Source organism: Dermacentor variabilis, chromosome 3 (assembly GCF_050947875.1).
Source record: "Dermacentor variabilis isolate Ectoservices chromosome 3, ASM5094787v1, whole genome shotgun sequence".
NCBI classification, from domain to species: Eukaryota; Metazoa; Arthropoda; class Arachnida; order Ixodida; family Ixodidae; genus Dermacentor; species Dermacentor variabilis.
In genome coordinates, this window is record NC_134570.1 from 164,126,922 (window position 1) to 164,150,471 (window position 23,550).

The 23,550-nt window shown below is 45.2% G+C and overlaps 1 protein-coding gene across 1 annotated transcript in view; it reads right to left on the reverse strand.

Annotated features, from left to right (window-relative positions):
• The window catches only part of LOC142574302 (monocarboxylate transporter 13-like), a 96,342-nt gene extending 73,467 nt beyond the window's left edge, over nucleotides 1–22,875 (reverse strand). The window contains exon 1 of the mRNA XM_075683421.1: nucleotides 22,815–22,875. Within this exon, the coding sequence (XP_075539536.1) occupies nucleotides 22,815–22,841 (27 nt within the window). The 5' untranslated portion in view covers nucleotides 22,842–22,875. The remainder of the gene's footprint in view (nucleotides 1–22,814) is intronic.
• Between the last annotated feature and the right edge of the window lie 675 nt (nucleotides 22,876–23,550).

A 23,550-nucleotide genomic window follows, 5' to 3' on the forward strand; every position in this document is an offset into this window, starting at 1 on the left:
CTCACTCACTCACTCACTCACTCACTCACTCACTCACTCACTCACTCACTCACTCACTCACTCACTCACTCACACTCACTCACTCACTCACTCACTCACTCACTCACTCACTCACTCACTCACTCACTCACTCACTCGTCATCGGTAGCCCTGCGCCTCATGAAGTGAAAAGAAATAGTTTGGCCGTTTCTGTTCTGATCTTTATCCTTAGAAATTTCAGGAGTCGAACATGGTGGCATTTGTCTTAGCATAGAACTCGCATCAGTAGAACTGGATGCGGAAATTTGCCTAATGATCCTCAGCGCTAATCCATCGGTGCCACTTAACCGCTCAATGTGCAAGTCAGCTCATCGGGCGCCGAAAAATGTTGAGCTACACTTGTCATTTAGTCTGATGCAGATGGTTATTGGCGCTTACAGATAACCAAAAAAGCTCAATGGTAATAAAGCCAGGAGGACCATCCGTGTGAATCGCAAGTCGCCGCGGCATTCATTCTTGACAGCAACCGTTCAGGTGCTTAGAGCGCAGCTCTTAAGAGGAAGCTTTAGCTTGGGCCCTACGCGGCCTATTTAAATGCATGTAAAACGCAAAAACGTTTTTCTGAGATAACCCCTGGTCCGATTTTAATGAAATTTGTTGCATTTGAGAGAAAAAGTTAAATTCTAGTGATAGTTGGAAGCGGAATTTTGATTTAGGGCTTGAATTTTGTGAAAAGGATAGTCAAATTATAGAAGTTTGATAAAATAGAAGCACGACGATTACAAACTAATCGCTCTGCATCAAGAATTGATATCACGGTTCTGCAAGCGGAATCTATTAGATCACTGAAAGCGGACAAAGTTGACATGTAATTTTACATCTTGCGTGAATTTGTTACATTGTTTACAAGGGTTCTGCAAAAGTTGTACTTCCGTATTACTTAATTTTTTATATTCATTTGTAACGTATCAGTTTTGTCCGCTTTAGATGTACTATTCGATACAATTCACAGAATTGCGATATCATTTTCTCTTGCTGAGTTACGGAGTTGTAAACTGGATAGTTTCGTTTTCTGAAAATTTGCGGTTTTTGCCAATTATTTATAAAATATTGGCGACCTAAATCGAAAATTCGAAACCAACAGTCACTAGATTTTAAGTTTTTCTTTTAAATGCAGCAAACCCCGTTAAATTTGGAGCGGTGGTTGCCGAGAAAACCGAATTCTCTTTCTACATGTATTTAGATAGGAGCACACGAGCTAAAGCTTCCTCTTAAGAGGAAGCTTTAGCTCGAGCCCAACTCCGACGCGGCCTATTCAAATACATGTAAAACGCAAAAACGTTTTTATGAGATAACCCCTGGACCGATTTTGATGAAATTTGTTGCATTTGAAAGAGAAAGTTAAATTCTAGTGACTGTTGGAAGCGGAATTTCGGTTTAGGACTTGAATTTTCCTAAAACGATTTTCAAATATTTGACCGTTTGAAAAAAATAGAAGCACGAAGTTTACAAATTGATAGCTATGCATCAAGAACTGATATCGCGGTTCTGTAAACGGCATCCATTAGGTCATTCAAAGCGGACAAATTCAATATGTCATTTTACATCTTACATGAATTTGTTACGTTGGTTACAACGGTTTTACAAAAGTTGTATTTCCCTATGATTAAATTTTTTTATATTCGTATGTAACATATCAATTTTGTCCGCTATGGATGTACTTTTAGATGAAATTCACAGAATTGTATTATAATCTTTAGTGGTTGAGTTACAGAGTTGTAAACTTGATAGTTTCGTTTTTTGAAAATTTTTGATTTTCGCCAATTTTTAATAAAAGATTGACGACCTAACTCAAAAATTCGAAACCAACAGTCACTAGCTTTTAAGTTTTTCTTTTAAATGCAACAAACCTCGTCAAATTTGGTGCAGTGGTCGCCGAGAAAAACGAATTCTCCTTTTACATGTATTCAGATAGGAGCACTCGAGCTAAAGCTTCCTCTTAAGCCGACGTTGGTGCGTCGAACGTCGGCGTGCCTCGGCGGCGTTATGCCTCGTAACCGATCGAATGAGCACGACCGAAAGATGAAAGCGAATGCTGAGCGTAGTGGTAAATGAAAGAGCCCGCGAGGAGAGTGGAAGAGGAGGCTACAGAGAGCATGAGGCGGAAAGTGGAGGAGGATTGGAGGGGAAACGGCATGAAAGACAGAAAAAGAATTGGAGGGAGCGTCACGGGATAATCTTTAACCCTAGTCATTAAAAATTTATGGGAATGGGGTGATGGGAATCAAGACCTTACGTGATAGGCAAGCGGTCGATTTAGTCGGCTCGCTTTGGTTGCGTCTGCTGCGCGGGTTTTGGAATATGCGCACATAGTAGGCGTGGCAAACGCACGCCGAGGTTGAGTGAAGGAATTCAAGTGTGTGAAGCAGTGGGGCCTCTGTTATGTCAGTCAGATAACGCACTGCACTACCACGCAGCTCGCCGTTTAAGCAAGCAGCAGACAGGCGACAAGGCTGTAGCGAACGTAGGCGTCGGGTAATTAACCAGCATTGTGCCCAACAACCCGGGCAGGCCACCTCAAGAACGACCGGTCGCGTTTCAGGGCGGTTTTAGGGAAACGAGGGAACCTTTCGCTTGCAAACGTGTGAACGCATCCAAGCCGCCCTTCCGACAGTGATTCGTCGTGTTTGGGAGCATCTTCTGGGAAACAATAATGTATTTCGCCTCCGCAAGCATGTGCAGTCGATCAAACGACCGTCCAGGATCCGCAGCGACTGATTTTCCGTGTGAAAAAAATTCTTCCCATTTTGTGCCCAACAATGTACTAGTGAGCCGGGCACCCCGACCATATTTGAGGACGTGCCGGCCCACTGCTATCGCAGATGATCCCAGTCGACGCTGTCGTTCTGCTCAATGCATTCTGCCTCCCAAGAGACAGGCGAGAACTATAGGCACGTCTGAACAGCGGAACGACGTCTCACCGCACAATCTTACAAAATAGTGAACGTAAATCTCACGGGAAGGCAATGACTTCGGAGTTTAGAGTGCAGGGTAATGCTCATTATTTCTTTCACGACGAAAGGCGCACAGCATAACACTTCGCTAAGCAAACACGCGACAAATAACTATCCTACGAAGCACCTCGTCTCATCCTATGTAAGTGCAAGGGATCGGAACAAAGATCGACAAGAAAATACGCACCGGAGTGCAAGGTATCCAACAGCTGATTTGACGAAACAAGAGACCACCTTCGTGCATACTCTGAACGGGTTTCAAAGTAAAAGCGCCGACAAACTGCTGCAGTAAGTGCAAGTAATGCTTTGAAAATTATGTCGTCATGTTTCTGGCTCCCCAGTCTCGCTCCACGTTTCAACGCAATGCATTTGAAGCGAAGAACGACGCCCGCGGTAGCAGAAACCCACGCATTATCCTTCCTACGTGTCTCAGTCCCTTTGACCGCAGGGGCCACTAAGCCACTAATTGTTACTACCTTTGGAACACGAATGGTCCAGCAACAATGTGGGTCTATTCCTATCCAAAGGGCAGCGCGCACAAGGCCCCGGAAACCGGGAGGGAGGGCTTCAGGGGAGGGTGGCTTCCGGAGACAAGCAAAATCACCTGACGCTCCCTCCTCTGTTTTTTTTTCCTTCCTCCATGGGAAACGGCTTGTGCATGCCCTGATTGCTGGCGGCCATGGCATCCGCCGCCGCGTGGGCGATCTCATCTGCGCTTCCGAGGGAGGTCCAGGGTGCCGTGAGGTGGGGAGGGCTACGCTCGTCCGCGGCGTCAGCTGCTGAGGTCAGCCCGCGTTACCAGCGTGTGTGACGTGTATCACTGCTCCTGCAAGGGAGTATAGTGAGCGGCTGCGAGTGAAGCTTGATGTGACGCTCCCTTGGGTGCTGTCGCCGCTGACACTGGTCGCACGATTTGCCTGCTACGAAGGGCCCCCTTCATCGTTGGTGGAACCAAAGCGTGAGAAGAAATGCGTAGTGCCACTCAAGACGGGCTGTGCGGCGACGACACTATGGCGCCAAAGTAGCGCGCGTCGTCTGTAAGGGAACAAAGCGTACGACTCACAGCGTTATCGTCCTAATATAAACCGTGTAACTCTATAACCATAATAGAAATATTGACGCGCTAAGTGAAAACACATTCAGAGCGGCGCTCAAATTTCGCATTAGGATGTATCATAATCGTCGGGAAATTTTCTTGTAGAAGCACTGATAATACGTAGCAACCATATAGGTTGGCTATCGCAGATTAGGCCTTAATAGGAAATAATAGGTTTGCTGAAATAGTCTTGGAGGAACAAAATAATACAGGAAGAAAAGTGAACTCAGGTGCAGGTCAATGTAACCTGCTCCCTTCTCGCCAGCCCGACGCTGTTTCAGCTTCACGTCTATATCTTTTACCGTCGTAGTACCACTCCCGACGGCCCGGAGCTTCTGCTTGTTCTCCCCAAGCAATTTCTTGTTACTGTTCACGAAGAACTCCACGATGCCCGAACTCCTGGACATCTTGGAGTGTCCCGCACGTACTACCGCGTGCGCCGCCGCTTTTCCTGGCCTTGTCTGTACCGATCTGTTCAACGCTATGTTGCTGCATGTGAGCTTTGTTGGCAGCGTCTACGGCCCTCGGTGTTGCCTGCAGGCCTTCTCCAGCCCATTCACATACCCAAGGAGCCATTCTACCGCATAGGACTTGACCTCCTCGGCCTGTTCCCTACGACTACTTCAGGAAACAAATGGGCCGCTGTTGCGACCGACTATGCTGCGCAGTATTCCATCACGCAAGATTTGCCGACTAGTTATGCCACTGACGTCGCCGATTTCCTCTTTCATGACCACATCCTTCATCATGTTGCCCCTAGGCAATTGCGCACTGACCGAGGCCGCTACTTCCTGTTGAAAGTCAATGAACTCCTTCGTTCCTGTTCTGTGCAGCGCAAGCTCACTACTGCATACCACCGCAGACCAACGGGCTCACCGAGAGGCTGAACCACACGTTAACCGATATGCTAGCAATATACGTGTCTGACGATCATCGTGACTGGGACAGCACTTTGCCACACGTCACGTTTGCGTACAACTCATCCCGTCGCGACACCGCCGGCATTTCGTCATTTTTCCTACTGTTTGGCCACAAGCAGCATTCCCGTTCGAGACGCTAATACCGCTTGCTGTAAAACATAGCAGAGAGTATGCCCGCGAGGCTGCCGTTCGAGCCCATCTGGCGCGTGAGATCGGTCGTGAGCGTTTCTCTGAATCGCAATTATTTGACGACCACTATTACCGCAGCCACAGAAACCTGTACTTTTCTCCGGCCTGTCCTGTGCTTCTCTGGATTCCATCTCGTCGTATAGGTCTTTCAGAAAAGCTTTTGCCACCTCACCGCGGACCTACAAGGTTTTGCGGCAACCTAGTGACCTTATATGTATAAGGTCGCGCCTCTGAGCAGTTGCTCGCCATCTCCCTTTCGCCTGGCGACGTCGTGCATGTATCCCGGTTGAAAATGTACTTTTCTGCCGCCTCCTCCTTGTGTAGTTAGTCTCGAGACGGCGCTCGGCCAGCCCAGGTGGTCAGATGTTGCGGGCCACCTCGTTGGACTAACGATGAAAATGACGATCACTGGAAAGCGGCGCGTGTTCGGCCTTCTTGGCCATCTCTGTAAATAGTTAATTTATAAATCATGCCTCGCTTTTTACATATTTCACGCGCATTCACAACATTGGCAGCATTTTAAGAGAAGAACACCGTGTTTCGGCAGGACGGCTTTTCTCGGACGCACCAAGCTTGTGACCACCTTTGGTGTTCGCGCGGTCATAGTGCAAAGTTAGTATCCCCTTATAGCGCTGCCTAAGCGCCGCTCCTATGGCACCCTTTCTGCATAGCTAACAGGAACCGCATCTGGCTCCATTTCTAGACGAGAGACGTTGCTTACTCTCAGCCACGAAGGCATTTCGCCTACGGCAGTATCAGCACAGGTGCACAACAAAGACAGAACGAATAATCTGGGATTAGCATCACTGCCTCTTCTTTGTGCATCGACAGATGATTACACCCATGACAGGCTCACTTGACTAGAGTTATATTCTGTGGACCAACACCGACAAATTTTTGTGCGGAGAAACGATCCCACTTTTTTTGTGATGCAGTGCTCAGCTACAGTTTCGAGAAATAAGTCGCCAAATTTGTGGCCAAATGCACTGAAATTACAGTGAATACTTAACAGCGCTAACATCTATCAGAGTTATATTGTCCACAGTGCTTAGAAGTGTTAAATATGCCGTAAAATGTTTCACAACTGATATCGAACACGTGTTTCTCAAAACTGGCGCTGTGGGTCGGAGGTATGAAACTGTCTATGGCGGTTTCATAGAGACACTATGAAACCGTCTCATAAAAAAATCTGCACGCTCTACGGTGTACGTGATCCTTTCGACTCAACTACAATGCTATTTTGCAGTTACAGCGTTAAAATATGTAATAGTTGTTAACTGTTCATCAGTTAGATTGCCTATTCAAGCTGAGACCGACGAAAACCATTTGCGAAGACCCCAGGAGCCACATATGTTACAGGCTACAACAACAACACCAACCCCAGTCCGCAGTCAATTGCATACCATTAAATATTCGCGCTACGTCGTGCATGTGGGGTGGAAATGCGCCTTAACTACTGAAAAATTCGCAAGTAGCCAAAGCTTTTTTGACCTCAAAGCTTTGAATTTCCGTGACAATAAAAAATTAAGTTTGATTGACAACAACCATCAATGAGAATTTGGTTCCCACTATTATAAGGCAGTAGATGGTGCCTGCCGTTGGTGCTCCACGAGCACTATGTAGGAATGCGGTTCTTTTAGTCATAGCCTTCGGAAGTGCAATTAACTTCTTCCTAAACGCGTGAACAATGGAAATTTTATCTCCTAACTATGACGACTTGTCATGTCGACCCAAATAAAATAATATATAACTAATGATACATACTCTTAACCACAGACACGCAGCCTCCGAGAGAACTTTATGTCCGTTTGAAGAAAGCACAACCGCCGGGACGATAAGACAAGAGTTCGCTAAGTAGAAATTACTGTCGATAATTACTAGCCATATTTCGCATGACACTGGAATTTCTAACACTGCTTCAATATACATGTTGGCCTTTTCGCTCAACGACGATATGAAATTTGCGGCATATATGTCTCCTAGATCCAGCAATTGGTATAGCAGCAGCTGTGCTGGACACAGCTTTAGAGCTGCATACTGTGCAGCTGTATTGGATCGCACTCCTCCGACATAGCAAGATCTGTAGGAGGGGAGTTGATATGCTGATGCGGAGCTTTTTAAACGGGCACCTACGAGGCAATTAGAAACATGGGAATGACGTCCAGCGGGGACGATGATGGAGACGCTGTACTAAATGCCTTCATAATGGAAATAAAGGCCCGAAATAAAACCCTAATGAGTATGCTACACACGCGTAGTACAGACATTCACGTTTATCTTGCTGCAATTCAAATGCAACTATTTCCGGCCGCCTCCCCCTCACATACTGCCTGTTTTCATACGACTACTTTTGCGTCAACGCAATTGACGTAAGACGTTGATGAAGGCGCTGACGGGAGCCAGTGCCTTCTGGACTGCCAAGAAAAACGAAACTTTACTTCGCTGAAAGTAACCAAGGCAACAATCGCCGGTGAAACCTATGGTAATTTGGACTTGTTAACTGCGGTATTCAGTGCCAGCTTCGTTCGCATCTATGATCTTCTCGCCTCACTGGTGAGCACAATGTGTTCTACGCCCCTTTTTTTGTTTTTGCCGTCGACGCGTAGACACTGAAAACGTTCTTGTGCAAAGCAAAATTACATTCATACATGCATGCCCATTGGAGCTACTCATTTATCAAGGAAATCGAAACTGTTTGAGAGAATTCCGACATCCTTACAATGTAAAACCAAGGTCCTTAGAGGGAGCGGGGAAAGGGGAAGAAGTCCCAGCGCCATCGTCGCAGCTCCTTCGAGAGGGCCGCGGATGATGAGCTCAAGCCTCCAGGTGCAACGCTGTGGAAGCCAGAGATGCCTTTTCAGTGACTGCGTCCGAACTGAGAAATGGTTCGGTTTTATTGATCGCAACTGTGTCAAACGGTTCTTTATATAGGCTCAGTATTGAATGAGAAAATGGTCGATGCTTCGAAACAAACAACCTGTGATTACGGCTACTAATGCGTTGTTTAATGTGAATTTGTTTTTCGCAGCTTTTTTTCTCGTGTTTTTACTGGCAGCCCGTCGCGTCAGCCTCGTGTTAATGCTCGCGCAACACCATTGACGCGCAGCGAAGCGTGGGCGGAAAGCGCGGAGTGATAAATTTTCGCCACCGAACTTCGTGCGTAGCTTCCACAGCGTTGCACCTGATGTCTGAAACGGAGTGTAGATATGCTCTTCAAGGAAGCCAGATTTGCGCACTAGGGGTGTAATTCACTCAGCTGCGCTGTTCGTATGCAATTTCTTAGCCAAAAAGCTCTTACGGGGAGGCAAGGGTGCAACCGATGTGGCAGCGCATTTAACTTACGGCGTTGTATCTGAGTGAGGAAGAAGCAGAGCTCGGGAGAACAATTGTTCAAGCATCCAGATTCCCTTCTGTCACAGCGTTCGAATGCCGCTTCCAGAGGACCTATTCTTGCCTCCCATGCTTTTGGTCAAGAATTGAGTAGCTGTTTTACTTTTATCAGTTGTCAACTGTTTTCCTAGTCTCATTATTATTTAGCTAATCAGACACGCAGATGCCCTTTTCTTCACCAGGGCCAGGGGCCTTCCCCTGGTCCGCTTCTATTCCTCCGCAGGATTACCTATGGATCTGTTTCTACGCAACGGCGTCACATCAGTTCCTGTGGCTCTTGTTCCAACCAATGACGGAGTCATACAGATGAAGAATCCAAAGGTATTGAGGCGGAATTGCGATCGGCGACGGCCCATTTCCAGAACATCACTGAGGTCCACCAGTTTGGCAGAGGTGGTATCCTCTGCTTTTCTACAAACCAGTCCTGTGTACAAGACCTTTTAAAGTGTTCGCTGTTTGCCGCCAATCCGATGAGCGCATTTATTCCTCCCCACTTGGCATGTGTGAAAGGGCTTGTCCTCGGCGTTGACATGAACATGACACCGGCAGAAGTATTAGAAATGTTTTCACCGGCAGATGTAATTTCAGTTTATCGGTGTGGACGTGTGGTCGAGAAAAATAGGATCTCCACTAAGTCAGTCATAGCCACATTTGCAGGGACAATTCGACCATCAGAGATAAAGGCATGACCTCTAATCTACAGAGTGAAACCTCTGTCCCCTTGTCCCCTCCAATGTGTGAAATGCTGGCGCTACGGACACACCTTAAAAGGATGTAGATCTGCTCCCAGGGGGCGAATTTTTGATGAAGAGCACAAATCTAGCGAATGCAAAAGCAAGGCAGAAAGGTGCTGCCTCTGCAATGACGCGCACTCTGCTGATTATTCTAATTGCACTGCAAAGGCACGCGAAATTCAAATTCTGGAAATCGTTGAACGAAGACGTTGTTCCCGTAGGGAAGCCGTAACTGAAATTCTTGCTAGGACACAGGGATACGCCGGTGTCACAGCCCGCCAGGCGACAGCAACGAATGCGTCTCTTTCACTTTCTATTGCTGATGTCATCGAAAGGGCAATGAAAAAGCTATGGAGCGCCTAGCTGGAAACCTTTGTGAGTCCTTGACGCAAATTCTAACTAGCCAGATGGCGTAGATATTCGGAACAACAACAGCAGTTGGTATAACTTCTCAAGCAAATAACTGTCCACGTCCTTCTAATGAAGAAGTAACTGCCAATTGCACGTCCCAAGATGCCCAAATTATAGGCCCATCCGTCGATGTCAACCAGAGCCAATGCGCAGGCTTCAATGATAACTCACAGGGCGCGGATGAAATGGACATGGATCCTCGATCGCTAAAACGATGTAGATACCCTTTGTCTAAAAAAGCTACGACTCTAACTCCGTCAAAGACAAAAAATATCTGAAAGACAGCATTAAAAAGGAAGATTTCTTAAAGGAAAGCATTTTAAGTAAGGCAGTTACTGAATCCATACTTTCGCAACCATAGGTCTTCTCAAAATTCTCATTGTAATTATCGATCAATTCACTCTGCAGCAACACATTTATTGTATTTATCATCGAAATTCTCCCCGGATATTATTGCTTTGCAGGAAACATGGCTTTCAGGACATAAATCTTTTCAATGGAATAACTATCGATCTTTCCGACTGGACCGTCCATCGAAGGGCGGAGGCTTAGCTTTCTTTATCACTAACAGAATTAGCCTTAAGGCAAAGATTTCATATAAACATATGACTTCCGAAAGTGAAATTTTTGCATTAGATATAACCATACTAGGGTGTCTACCCTCATCGTTAGTAAATTTATACTTTCCGGCGGGTGCGCAGAACACTCGATGTTTCTTCACGGTGTAAACAAAATTGTTCTTGGAGATTTCAATTTTCATTACACGTGCTGGGGCTTTCGAACTGACCAATGTGGCAAACGCTTGTGGGATTGGACAATAGATAACAATCTATCTTGACTGAACTCTAGAATTCCTACGTATATTTGTGAACAGTCTCACTCCGCATTGGATTTATGTTTCGTAAGCTCCTCCCTCACTTGCTCATCATGGACAACCTTGGACTGTGCCACCAACAGTGACCACTTTCCAATAATGGTTGAAATTGCTTGCCCGATTATGCCATCATGCTCCCAGGTACGCGTCTTTGTAGATTGCAATAAATTTAAATCCGATCTTAAGGTACATTTCGCTTCTTATTCTGAAGAGCATAAAGACACCAATGCTATGAAACTTTGTGCGGTAAATAAAAGAACATACAAAAAGGCGGAATTTAGTCTTACATCTGCAAAGAAAACATCTTATAACCCTTGGTGAAATACAGACTGCACGCGAGACCACCGACGCCGGCAGGTAGTTTGGAAGCAGCCCCTCTACAACCAGTGCCCCAAAAATAGGTCTGATTACAAGTTTCATGCTGCTGTATTTAAACGTACAGTTGCTGAAGCTAAAGAAGATTACGGTAGTAAACACTATGATTTCCTTTCTAAATCTAAAAACAAAAAAAAAAACGTTGTTTAGATATATGAGATATCGGAAAATTCTGCCATCGCCAACTAATATTGATTATGTCAATCTGTCTCCCGATGAAATGAGAAAATCTCGAACTCCTTGCTAAAGGCTTGGAGAGTAGGTTCACGTCATCGATGTCCTGTGATTTGCAAAAGCTAGCCCCATCATCAGTGTTTACTGAAGTTACATTGCCTGAATTAGCTCAAGTGATTCGAAACCTAGCCTTGTCAGACCCTGGTCCTGATAGAATTACCGCTCACATGATAAAAATTTTATTCCATCCATCTCCTGGAGACCTTCTAAACGTTATAAACTATTCCTTACACAAAGCCTGGATACCTTACGATTGGAAAGTAGCTAAAGTAATCCCGATACCTAAAAAACAAGGAGTAGGCTATAGCATAGAAAACATCAGACCTATTTCTCTTACTTCTAGCATGGTCAAGCTCATAGAGAGGGTACTACATTGCAGAATTACTATCTGGATGACGGATAACTTAATGGTAAGTCCAAATCAAATAGGCTCCAGAGCTAATTGCTCTATATGGCGTGCCCATGCTTATTTAGAGAGCTGCATCCAACTAGCCCGGAAAAGGATAAAATATGCTGCTTTGGTGAAATTAGATATAGCTAAAGCTCATGACTGCGTTGAACATTCAATTTTATTTGATATTCTGCAGCGTTCCATTTTCCCAAATTATATTACCGCGTGGTTCGCAGAATTTTTACGATCAAGACAATTTTATTGCTTCAAGGACGGAGTTTCGTCGTCTAAATTCAGACAGACTCGCGGTGTTCCCAAAGGAGCAGTCCTATCCCCAATATTATTTAATATATTAATGGGCTACATCCCCACTTGTCAGGACGTGCACGTTTACGTGTATGCAGATGACATCGCATTCTTTGCGGCCGACACTGACATTAACACTTTATACCAAATATTACAGATACATGATTACGCTAGAGGTATGGCTTCAGACAATTTGTATGTCATTAAAATATAGGCAAAAGCGCAATTTTAGTGTTCCCGGTCATGGATCCGGTTTCAATTTCTATTCCACAGGTTGACTCTGTAAAATATTTGAGAATCACATATAATAGAACACTCAACTGGAGTCCACACATAGACAGTGCATCGGGTAAAGCACAACGTGCTTTAGGTATTCTGCGCAGAATAAGTAACCTTCAATTTGGATTACGTAGGGATTCACTGTTGATGATTTATAGTATGTATATGCGCCCCAAATTGAAATTTGAATGTGTCTTGTTCTCAGGCGGCCCTGCTTATGAAATAAAGCCTCTGCTTCTTTTTGTAGCTTGAGGGCCTACGCATGTGTCTCGGACTCCTCAGGTTTGTGGCTATTAAAGTTATCTATCAAGAAGCGCGCCTTCCAACATTGCCCTGCAGATTTCGCATCTTAACAATTCAAGCATTTCTCAAATTTTACAGCTTGCCGCTTAGACGATCTGAATACGCCTTTATTAATGATCCAAATTCCTTCTTCCTTGCTCATTTACCTTGCTTTCACACTCCACAGATTATATTTTTACAAAAACAATTAGATAGCCTGAATGTGAACATTCGAGAGGTAATTCCATCAACCAAATCAAATCAGAATATTAAGATCGATTTTGATGACATTTTCCTCCCAAACTCCAAGTTTCAATCAACCACTTTTTTAAATAACCTGTTGCAAGATTACCTAGCACACGTACAAACAAATAACATAATAGCTACAGACGCTTCAGTGAACAACGAAAAGACGGGCGTAGGCATTTTCTCGCTTCCGCTTGGCTGGTCATTCTCCTGGAGACTGTCAGATTTCACACCCGTTTTTGAAGCCGAACTTTTAGCAGTGATTTTAGCGCTTCCGAAACTCCCTTCAAACTCAATGAGTGCGGTTATTATAACAGATTCCCTTTTGGTCTGTACTTCGCTTACAGCTTCATCCAATTCAGCAACTCTAAAGACGTTTCTAACATTAGTTCCTCCTCAGTTGAATTATCTGAAACTATTATGGGTACCCAGCTGGCCACTGTGGCTTACATTCAAATGAAATGGCAGACTCATTAGTGCGAGCATCCCTGAGTGGACCTATAATGCCGGTTATTCCAGTAGTGGCGCACATAACAGCAATTAGATATAGAAAATATTCAATTCATAGAGATGTCAATGAATTAATCACAACGTGGACAGAATATCACCACCTAAAATTTCTGCGGAAAATCTAGCGGTGCCCAACAAGACAATTAGAAGTAGTGATCACGAAATTACGCTGCCGTGTCCCTCCATTAAACCTATATTTACAAAGGACTCGTCTGACGCTATCACCGCTGTGTCCATACTGCCAAGAAATAGAATCATTAGATCACTACTTTTTGGTATGTCGGCGATACAAATTGTTAAGAAAAAGACATCTAGAACTTGCGCTTGCTAAATTAGGGTAAATGTTATCATCAGAAATCATACTACCTTTCGGTGCGTCAATTATAGGGGTCAGCCACAGGGGCGTTTGTGATGCCGTTTGCGGTTACATACAATCAACAAAACGAATAACTTTTTGTTGTTCTCTTGTAATTTATTAGCTTTTGTATGTTTCCTTATATTTCTTATTTTTTTCATCGAATAAGTAACACTTCAAAAGAATAAGCAATCGCTTCAGCACGCAATTCTTGGCCAATCCGCCAGTGTGGGTATGAGCCATAATATGAGGCCATCATCATCATCATCATTAAACGACAAGAAATGAATAAAGTGCGGTCAACTGACAGCATGATCGCAGATCATGTATATGTAGTTGAGGCAATATTCTTTCAGCAAACCACTGCGCACCTGTATTCGATAGCTTCCTTTTCCTGTCGTTTGCTACAGCGCCGCCAAACTCAACCACACTCGCCCGTTCAACGCTCCACCGTCAAAAGAATTGTGGTGTAAGTGTCGCGCAGTCTTCTCTCATTTCTGCGAGAGAGTACTCGCGGACACTTGGTGACACATTTGGCGCAGACAGAGGCGCTCAGTAGGGACAATTGCCGGCCAGCCTTGCCAGGCTAACCCCGCCTGTATACATCACCACCGCGACCACCGTATTACAAAGCGAGTAAATGTCGTTATTTCAACACTAATTACGAAAATAAAAATCCAGAGCCCTTCCACTATGTGAAGATGGAATACCAGTGAAGCTGTACTGCTCAATCGCTATGTTAAGTTTTATATGGTGGTTATGGTATATTGGTTGAATAAAGGCACAATGATGTAACATCGTCGTTTGTTTCCGCTTTTTTATTTTCTATTTTCTATTTTATAATTTTTCAGTTTTGTTTTTACTGATTATTTTTCTGGTTTAGTTTACATATTGTGTGAACGGCGCGGTTCCTTAGTCCACGCCAGCAGGCCCCAGTCCTGGCCGGCCGCGCCCAAGAGCGCCCAACCGAGCCTCGAACGACCGCTCGCGCTCACGAGTCACTTTGTCCTCCGCCTCTTCGACTGCTGGCTCCGATGCCCGAGTTCCCATGACATATACACCGACGTTTCGACAGGCATCGTCATAGACCAGTTTGGGCAGCAGCGTTCATCACTCTGGCGTATTGTTTTCGTCAACATCATAACTTAGTTGTTTGTTTCTTCTTTTTGTTTTTATATCTGTCAGTTTTTATTTTTTCTGATTTTTTATTTACTTTTTGTACTTTTTATTTACGTATTTTTTTTTAATTTATACTTATGCACCTAGGTTTCGACACACGTCGTCATGGACTAGCGTTTGGGTAACAACGTTCATCGCTCCTGTGCATTGTTTTTGCAAACATCTAGGACATACTTTTTTTCATATCGTAGCCATAGACCATAGACAGCTTCGCTGTAAAAAAACAAAGAAGGGAGAGCACCGTTATCTAGCACTCACATGGCCTCAAGGCAACGGGCCCAGCTACCGTACGTTCACCAATAAGACATGCAAGTGACGGCGCTGCACACAGTTTCAGGTGCGGTTCTAATGCCGCGCACGGGTTCAATATCAGCTCCCTCGGCAGCCGATACTGTATAAAGTGGCTGGTCAACGATGTCGATCGACCACCAGCGGACGATGAAACGCGCGCTCCTTTAGCATAGGACCACAGACCAGTGCACAGAGTTATTTAAGCAGCCCTAATAAGGAAATGGAGACAGAAGCCGTGCCTACGGACACTCCCAATATATGACAGAAAACTTCACTTCGCAACATCCACACTTGTAAGTTTCGCTGCCTGTCACACTTTGACATCTTATCAGCGTTTATCGCTCTTCTTGGCTCCTCCTCAGCTGATAAAACACTGCGACGCCTCGCACCATGTCAAGAGTTTGTTTTTGCAGTTAGTTAGTTAATTTTGGTTTAATGGCGCAAAAGTGACTAAGGCCATGCTGCGCCAGCCACAAGATATTAAAAAAAATAATATGTTAATCAGCGAAAGCTGCGTTAGAGTCTGTGCAAAAAACCGGTTTCTTCTAAAAAGCTCAACAAGTCAGTGAAGGGCACTAGCGGTTCCTCTCCGAGTATTGAGGCGACGTGTAAAGGTAAGTTATAGAGATTCTGTAAAAGCTTCCTTCTTTGTGTTTCAGTATGTGGACATGTCATAATAACGTGCATTACTGTTAGTGGTTCATTGCACTTCTCGCAAGTTGGCGGGTTTTCGTTATGAAGTTGAAAATTGTGTGTCAGGTGTGCATGACCTATTCGAAGTCGAGATACGATCACCTCATGGAAGCGTTGCTGGTGACTGCACGACTTCCACTCGCCAAGCAAGGGTTTTATTTGTGTAACTTGTTATTTATGCAAGAGTCCCATTCTAGTTGCCACTTTGATGTTAGGGCCTTATGAATCGCTCGGATACTGTCTTTGTATGGAAGTGTTGTTTGCGTTATGCCTTTGTGCGCTGCCATGAACGCCCATCTATCTGCTCCTTCATTCCCTGGTATCCCAACATGGCTTGGGAACCAGCAGAATCGTATGGTTCTTCCGTATTCATTATAGGCCAACATGTTTAGGATATCGCCAAGCAGGGGTTCAGACGGGGAGTTAAGATTTAGAGCTCTGAGTGCGCTTAACGAATCGGTATATATGATAGTATTCATCTGGTTGACGGTGGCATTTTTTTTTACTGCCGTTCTTATCACAATAACCTCGGCGGTAAAGACTGCAAAAAAAAATGTTTATCCGAATGCTATTTTCCCAATTTTTCCTTATTATTCCGACACCTACGTATTCTTGTGTTTTAGAACCGTCAGTGTGAAATTCCGTGTAATTTTTATATTTTTCTTGAATAGCTCGGAACTCTTGTATTATGTGTTTTTGCGGAATGTCTTTTTTCTTTAGATGTGTTAGTGTCCAGTCACATAGCTGTGAAAAGTTGTACCATGGGGGCAATCTTGGTGGCCTTTCAGCGACCTGCAAGACCTCATCAGGAACTTCATAAGTCTGACAGTATCATTCGTGCCTTAAGATAAGCGGCCGAATCATGTTCGGTCTGTTTGTATAGTGTACCCGTGATTTGCACTGTGTTACGATGCTGTAGCATATATGTTGTGCTGATGAACGAATTCTCAGTATGTAGGAAAGTGTAAGTAGTGCTCTGAGGTGCTGTAAGGACGGCTAATTGCACTCAACGTATAAACTTTGGACAGGCGATGTTCTGTAGGCACCGCTCGCCAGTCGTTGGCCGAGATTGCGAACTGGATCAAGTTGCCTAATGTAGGACTGCCTAGCTGCACCATAAACTACACTACCGTAGTCGAGGACGCTACGTACAAGAGACCTGTATATACGCAATAGACAGGTTCGGTAAGATCCCAAGTACTTGTGCGATAAAACCTTAAGGATATTTAGTGCTTTATTTGCTTTAATTTTAGTTGCGTTAATGTGGGGCAGCGAATTCACTTTTGTGTCAAAAGTTACGCCTAAAAAATTGTAGTCTTCTTTGACCGGCAGCGTTGTACCATAGAATGTGAGAACTGGAGTGCAGTGTAACCCTCGCTTCTGGGAAAAGACAACTGTAATAGTTTTGTGTGTTGAAAAAGGGAAACCATTTTTGTCAGTCTATTGTGTGAGATTATTTATCGTTATTCGTAGTTGTCTCTCGCAGGTGGGTAGATTTGAAGCGCGGCAAGCCACTTGCAAATCATCGACATATAATGAGTGCATAACAGAGGATGGGCTGATCTTATTAACAGAGTTCATTTTGACTATGAAAAGTGTCGTGCTCAGAATGCAACCTTGTGGAACGCCATTTTCTTGTGTACACGTGCGTGAAAGTATTGTGCCGAGACGTACTTGAAATGTTATGTTTGACATGAAATCACACCGACAATTTAGTATACTGCCGCGAATTCCCAGGTCATCCAGTCTCTCAAGATTCCATATCACCACATCGTATCATACGCCTTTTCTAAATCGAAGAAAACCGCGAGACAGTATTGTTTGTGTAGAAACGCGTCACGTATTTCCTTTTCTAGTCGCACAAGATGGCTGGTGGTGGAGCAGCCCTTTTTGTATCTGCACTGGTGCGTGCCTATTAGGCTTCTTGATTCAAGGATGAATGTGAGTCTTATGTTTATGATGCTCTCGTAGGATTTGGCTACACAACTTGTTAATGCAATAGGTCTATAGCTGCTAGGGGAAGTTGCGGGTTTACCAGATCTTAGAAAAGGCACTAGTACCGCATTTTCCCAATCTGTAGTCATTACCCCAGACTGCCATATCTTATTGAAAAATTCTAGAAGTGCCCCTACCGATGCTTGAGATAACTGTTCTAGCATTGTGTAGCGGACAAGGTCAAGACCTGCTGCCGTTTTTCTTACCGGCAGAAAGAACTCTGTTTAATTCATGTATTGTGAAGGGGTTGTTATGCATTTCAGCTGAAGCGCCAGTGGTGGGAAGTCTCTGTTTCTTCACCGACTCTTCAGATTTTAAGAATGTATTTGAATAGCTCGCTGAGCTGGAGAGCTTTTAAAGGTGTTCAGCTAATAGTTCGCCTGGTCCTGTAGTGTTGTTTGTGTGCCTGAACATTTAAGTAGTGGTATTGTGTAAGATGAGTACTCTCCTCTAAATTTCCTCACCTAGTCCCACATTCGTTTCGGTGTGACCGTACTATTAATTGAAGATATATATTTTTGCCATGATGATTTTTCCGCCTGCCTTGAAATAAATCGTGCTCTGGCTTTGCCTTGTTTGAAGTTTAAGATGTTCCAATAGGTGGGGCACTTCCGTAGGATTCCCCAAGCATTACTTTGTTCTTTTTTAGCGTTTTGGTACACTCCTTAGTCCACCAGAGGTCCAGCTTTTTGCGCACAATAACCGATGACTGGGGTATTTCTACCGCTGAGATTATGACCTCAGTGAATTTTTGGTTAAGTTCATGAACGCTTAGGCCTGGTGAAAATACACCTTCGAGTTTCGAGTTCTCCATAAAAACCGGCCAGTTAGCGAGCTGTAATTTCCATAGGCGTTGCCTAGTGCTTAAGGTTAGTGGTGATGATAAGAGTTTAATGACTGTGGGTAAGTGGTCACTACCACATGACGTGTCCAGGGCTTCCCATCTAAGATCATTAAAAAGGCATGGTGAGCAAAAAGCTAAATCTAAACACGTAAAAGTGCAGGAAGTTGGTGAAAAGTAGGTCGGGGCATCTGAATATACAAGGCAGATATCATGGGATGAAATAAAATCGTGAACCAGCAGTCCTCTTTGGTCAGTTTGACACTGCCACAAAGAGTACAATGAGCATTAAAATCCCCTACTAAAACAAATGGTTTCGGTAATTGATCTGTTAAATTTCCTACTTGTTTAGTAGTAAAATGGGTGTGGGGTGGAATATACAGTCAGGAAATGGTGATAGTTTTCTAAGATAGAATGACGACAGCTACGGCCTCTAAAGATGTATTCAATTGGACATTTCGGATGGAGTGCCGCCCTGCACGACTATAGCCACTCTACCTGACAAACGGCTGGAACATTCGCCGTCCCTTCGGACAACGGTGAAACGTTTGAGAATTTGACTATTTTTTGGCTGAGATTTGTTTCCTGGAGACACACTGCAACTGGTGAAAAGCTGTTGATGTCTTTGATGTCACCTAGATTGTGTATGATACCTCTACTATTTCAATGGATAATATAAGCCATGTTGAAATTGAAAAGTAAGAAATGGTACTACGGAAAGAATAAGAGGCAAGATGTTAGGCGACATAGATTTAAAAATAGGTTAATACAAAGGAGCGACAACTTTTAGGCTATCCCTTTCTTATTTAGAGTGGTTATTGGTACTTTCTTCCTCTTTCTCTTCCTCTGTCCTTCGGTGTCGATGACACCGGGGTGTTTGCATCGACCTCCTTCGCTCTCTCTGAGGCGCTGGGGGACCGAGAGTTTGGCACCGAGACACGTGTCTCGGGCCTTGGAGTTCGCTTGATCTTAGGGCTCTGCGGGACTGGCGCCTGCAGGGCCTTTGAAGACGATGGAGCAGCACTGGCTGCTTCCACCACGGGGGCGGGAGGGGTCACTGCGGGGCCACTGCGCGTGGTCTCGGAGGACTCCTGAGGCCTCTGTGACGCTGCCCCCACCTGCGTCACATCCCACCCCATGTTCTCCGCGGAAGGTACGACAATCACTTTCTTACTTCAAAGAAAGAGATTTTTCCTTAACAGTTAGTGCAATTACTTCTCTTTCTTTTTTTCCAGCAAGGGCCAGACCGCGAGTAAGGATGATCTCCTTTGCCGTTAACAGAATGTTGCGAAGAGGTGCAGTTGTCAGATTGGTGATCACTGGAGCTGCATTTAGCACAGGTTGTTTGACCTCGGCATGCATGTGAAGCATGTCCGAACCTTTGGCACTTGAAACATCGTCTGGAGTTCGGGATGTATGGTCTCACATTGACTTTAACATAACCTGCATCCAGCGAAGTAGGCATTACGCTTGTTCCGAAGGGGAGTAAACATGTTTGGTGGGGATTTCTTGGTCCTTTCTGCGGATGACAATTCTTTGTACTTTTCTCACATTTTGTTCTTGAAATGCGTCAAGGAGTTCCTCATCGCTCAAGCCAATGAAGTCTTCTTCAGATATTACTTCCCTGCTTGTATTGAGTGTTCTGTGGGCTGACACTGTCACTGTCGCGTCGCCAATACTTGTAAGGTCAGAGAGCTTCTCTGCTTGATCTTTATCATTTACTTCTAGGAGCAGGTCCCCGCTAGACATTTTGTAGGCTTGTATGTCGATCCGATTTCGTCTTTCAGGCATTTGGCTAGCAGGAATTGAGATAGCTTTCTTACTGGCATGTTGCCTTCGCTGTGGACTACATAGTACTTGGGGGGAAAATTAGCGTTGCTCCGAAATGAGAATTGGAACGGTGCTTCGGTGCGGCATCTTTTCAGACGCTGATCATAGCCAACAGAGGCTTGCGTTGCCATCAGAAAATGTTCGGCAACAGCGCCGACCGCCCACCACGGAGCCCAACGAGGGGACGCGGCAGAGCTTGTATACAAGCCTGCACGACGCCAGCAGTACGTCGTCACTATAACCAAATATGTTGTACCCAAGGTAGGATAGCCACACAAGGTTAACCCTTGCCGCCAAGGAGAAAGGAAGTAAACAGAAGAGAGAAGAAGACAGGATATGCCAGAAAGAGATAGAAAGACGAAGATTCGAGGAGAGAGAAACAGGAAGAGGAGACTGCCGATTTCCTCCGGAGGGTCAGTCCGGGGGTGCCGTACTACGTGAAGCAGAGGCCAAAGAGGGGGTGTGTTGCCTTCACCTGGAGGCCTTAAAGGTCCGAACACCCGGCATCGGCTCAACCCTCAGGATCCCCCTTTCCCCGAACACGGCTAAGCCGCGCATGGCTAAACGCGGGAGCGTCCAACCCTCGTGTGCTCGGGTGCGTGGTGTCGCAACAGACCAAACGCCTTGCTGACGCAGATGCCCCTACGGGGTTTTCGCAGGTTCAGTCGGCCGCATTCCCACAGAGGTAAATTGCACAAAGGCGTCCACACGTCTATTTTGGAGACCGACAATACACCATAGGTTGGTGTTGTCAGGGCCTGGGCCCCAACTACGCTTTCTGTCGTAGCCCAAGTGACACCTCACAGAAGTCAAGGCTGATCAGTCGATATCACTACGATGCTTAGCGTCAACGCTGCCATAAATTTTCCAGTATCATAAGAACACGCGCTCACGTGCACGGTAGAATACTGCGAAGTACCGTAGACAACATTCTAACTGGTTTGGGATGAAATCGATTCAAGTCGTCGATCTCGCGACACTGACGAACTTTGTTCAGAGCAGTCACTGCACACATAGTACGACTCCAAGGTGGGGGTGGTGGTATCAAAGCGGCACCTGATGCTGTTCGGTTAAGAGGCGAATGTGGCTTAACGTGAATAACGATTACTGCAGTCTGATGCTTGAATTTTAATAAAGGATGTTACGGATAGAAACATGCGTCTCCTCACGGGATTAAACTTAGTGATGCAAACAAGGCCTAGCTTCAGAAAGATCAACATCTGAGCTGTGTTGTCTTTTCTACGTTCTTGTTCGTCTTGAGTGCACTAAACTTTTCCTAAAAGCCTAGCTTTTGCTGAAAACAGAATGCAGATTATTCGCAAAGTGAACATATGTGTCGGTGTTTACAACAGAACGCGTTTCAAGCAAGTTTTGTTGTTTTGCTTATAATAATGATAATAATAACAATAATGATAATCCCGTTCATCGCACTTCGTTCTTTTTATATTTGGTGGAATTAAAATGAAACGTGGCATATTTCCAGTAGCGTAGCAGGCGACAGGGGGCGGGGGTCTGTATAGGGAAAGGGGGCCTGCATGCGCATTAGCCAAGGGCCCCCATTTTTCTTAATCCGGCCCTGAGAAGGAGCGCCAGCATAGGAGGAGGAGAGAGGAGATGTCGTTACTTTTAGATCATTTAGGGGTTTTAGCCAGGGTTGGGAAACGGCGCCACGAACTAGCGGCAGTGAAAGGTGGGAACTAGCCCCGAAGAACAGGCCGAAAGAGCGCGCCCGTCGCCCCCCTGGCCCTGCCATGGCTGTAAAAGGTCTATAAGCCATACGGCTGCGTACATCATTAGTAGGTATTTATAGCATAACCGCACGGAAGTCTTGCGGCCCATTAAGGCCTTAGGTTGTACGAAGCCTGGGCGAAAAGCACATTAAGTAGCAATGTCAATATATGCATGAAAGAAAATTACGAGCTAAAATCATGCTGAGCGGGCAAAAAAGCGAGACATGAAGGATATCATACGTGATTTGAGGTGCCTTCTAAGTGAATAAGGCAGGCGCCTAAAAGGAGTTAGGTCAGACTGAGCGCCGCCTCCATAGTACGCAAAGCAGTTCTCGCCTCTGTGAATCGCAGCTCATAGCAAAGTGGTCGTCATAGATTACATCATACTAATTTTGAAAAACGCCACGGCACAGTGGTTATTCACTATATTGAAAAATTACTGAGGGTTACAGTCGTTCCACGGATTACCGCGGTTCAAGAAGAGTATAAAGTAGGCAACAGCGCAGAAGAAACGCATACATGACGTCCACATTCACTTATATAGAAGCGAGTTTTCAAGAAAAAGTCAGAACGCTGGCGGTACGATTGTGCAAGCTGCAAGTGCGGCCAAATTATTCCTACGAAGCAAGAAATTAGCGCAAAGGCGCAAATACAGGTGGCCTTTACCCACAGGCTTCCAGCTGACGGTTCGCCACATGATGCTTCGCAGGGAGGATAGAAGGCCGGCCAATGCTCCCCGGAGGAGGCGACCGACTACTCAACAACTGACAGGTGACTGTATCCGTTCCGTGCTGTCACCTGGCTTTATCCGTTCTGCCGCGACTCGCTCGAAAAGTCAACGCCATCTGCGTTAGGCAGCGTGCCCGACGATTGGTATTTCATTAGAAGACGAACTTCAAGAGCGTGCTCCTGAGAGATGCAACGGTGTCGTCAGCGCCGACGTCGGGTTTGAACTCCGGCGTGTGTGCACGCGGTTTAATTTTGGCTTATGCAGAACGCAGTGAGCCTGAATGAGCGCACGCAGAGACCATTGCAGAAAACAGTGTGGTTAGAGAGCGTGACGAGGCAGGGTGACGCCTACGTTTCATTTCATTTAGCGTCGATATCCCGGACGTATGCATCCGAAGCATGCGAAAGCTCACGCCCAGTGCTCGTGTCGGGCAAAAATCCCGACTTAAGAAAAAAAATGGCTACCTTTACGTTCTTATTACACCTACCGTCGTGTGCCCTCTCGCGGAATCAGATTTATGTGCGCGTAATTATAATTAATTAACGGCGTTTAGCATCCCAGCGAAGCACAAGAAATACACCAGACGCCGCAGTTCGGCTTTCAACACTATAGTATACCCCAATCTTGGCAGAGGAGCGTTCTTACATTCTGCTGGTATCATATCAATGCGTAGCCG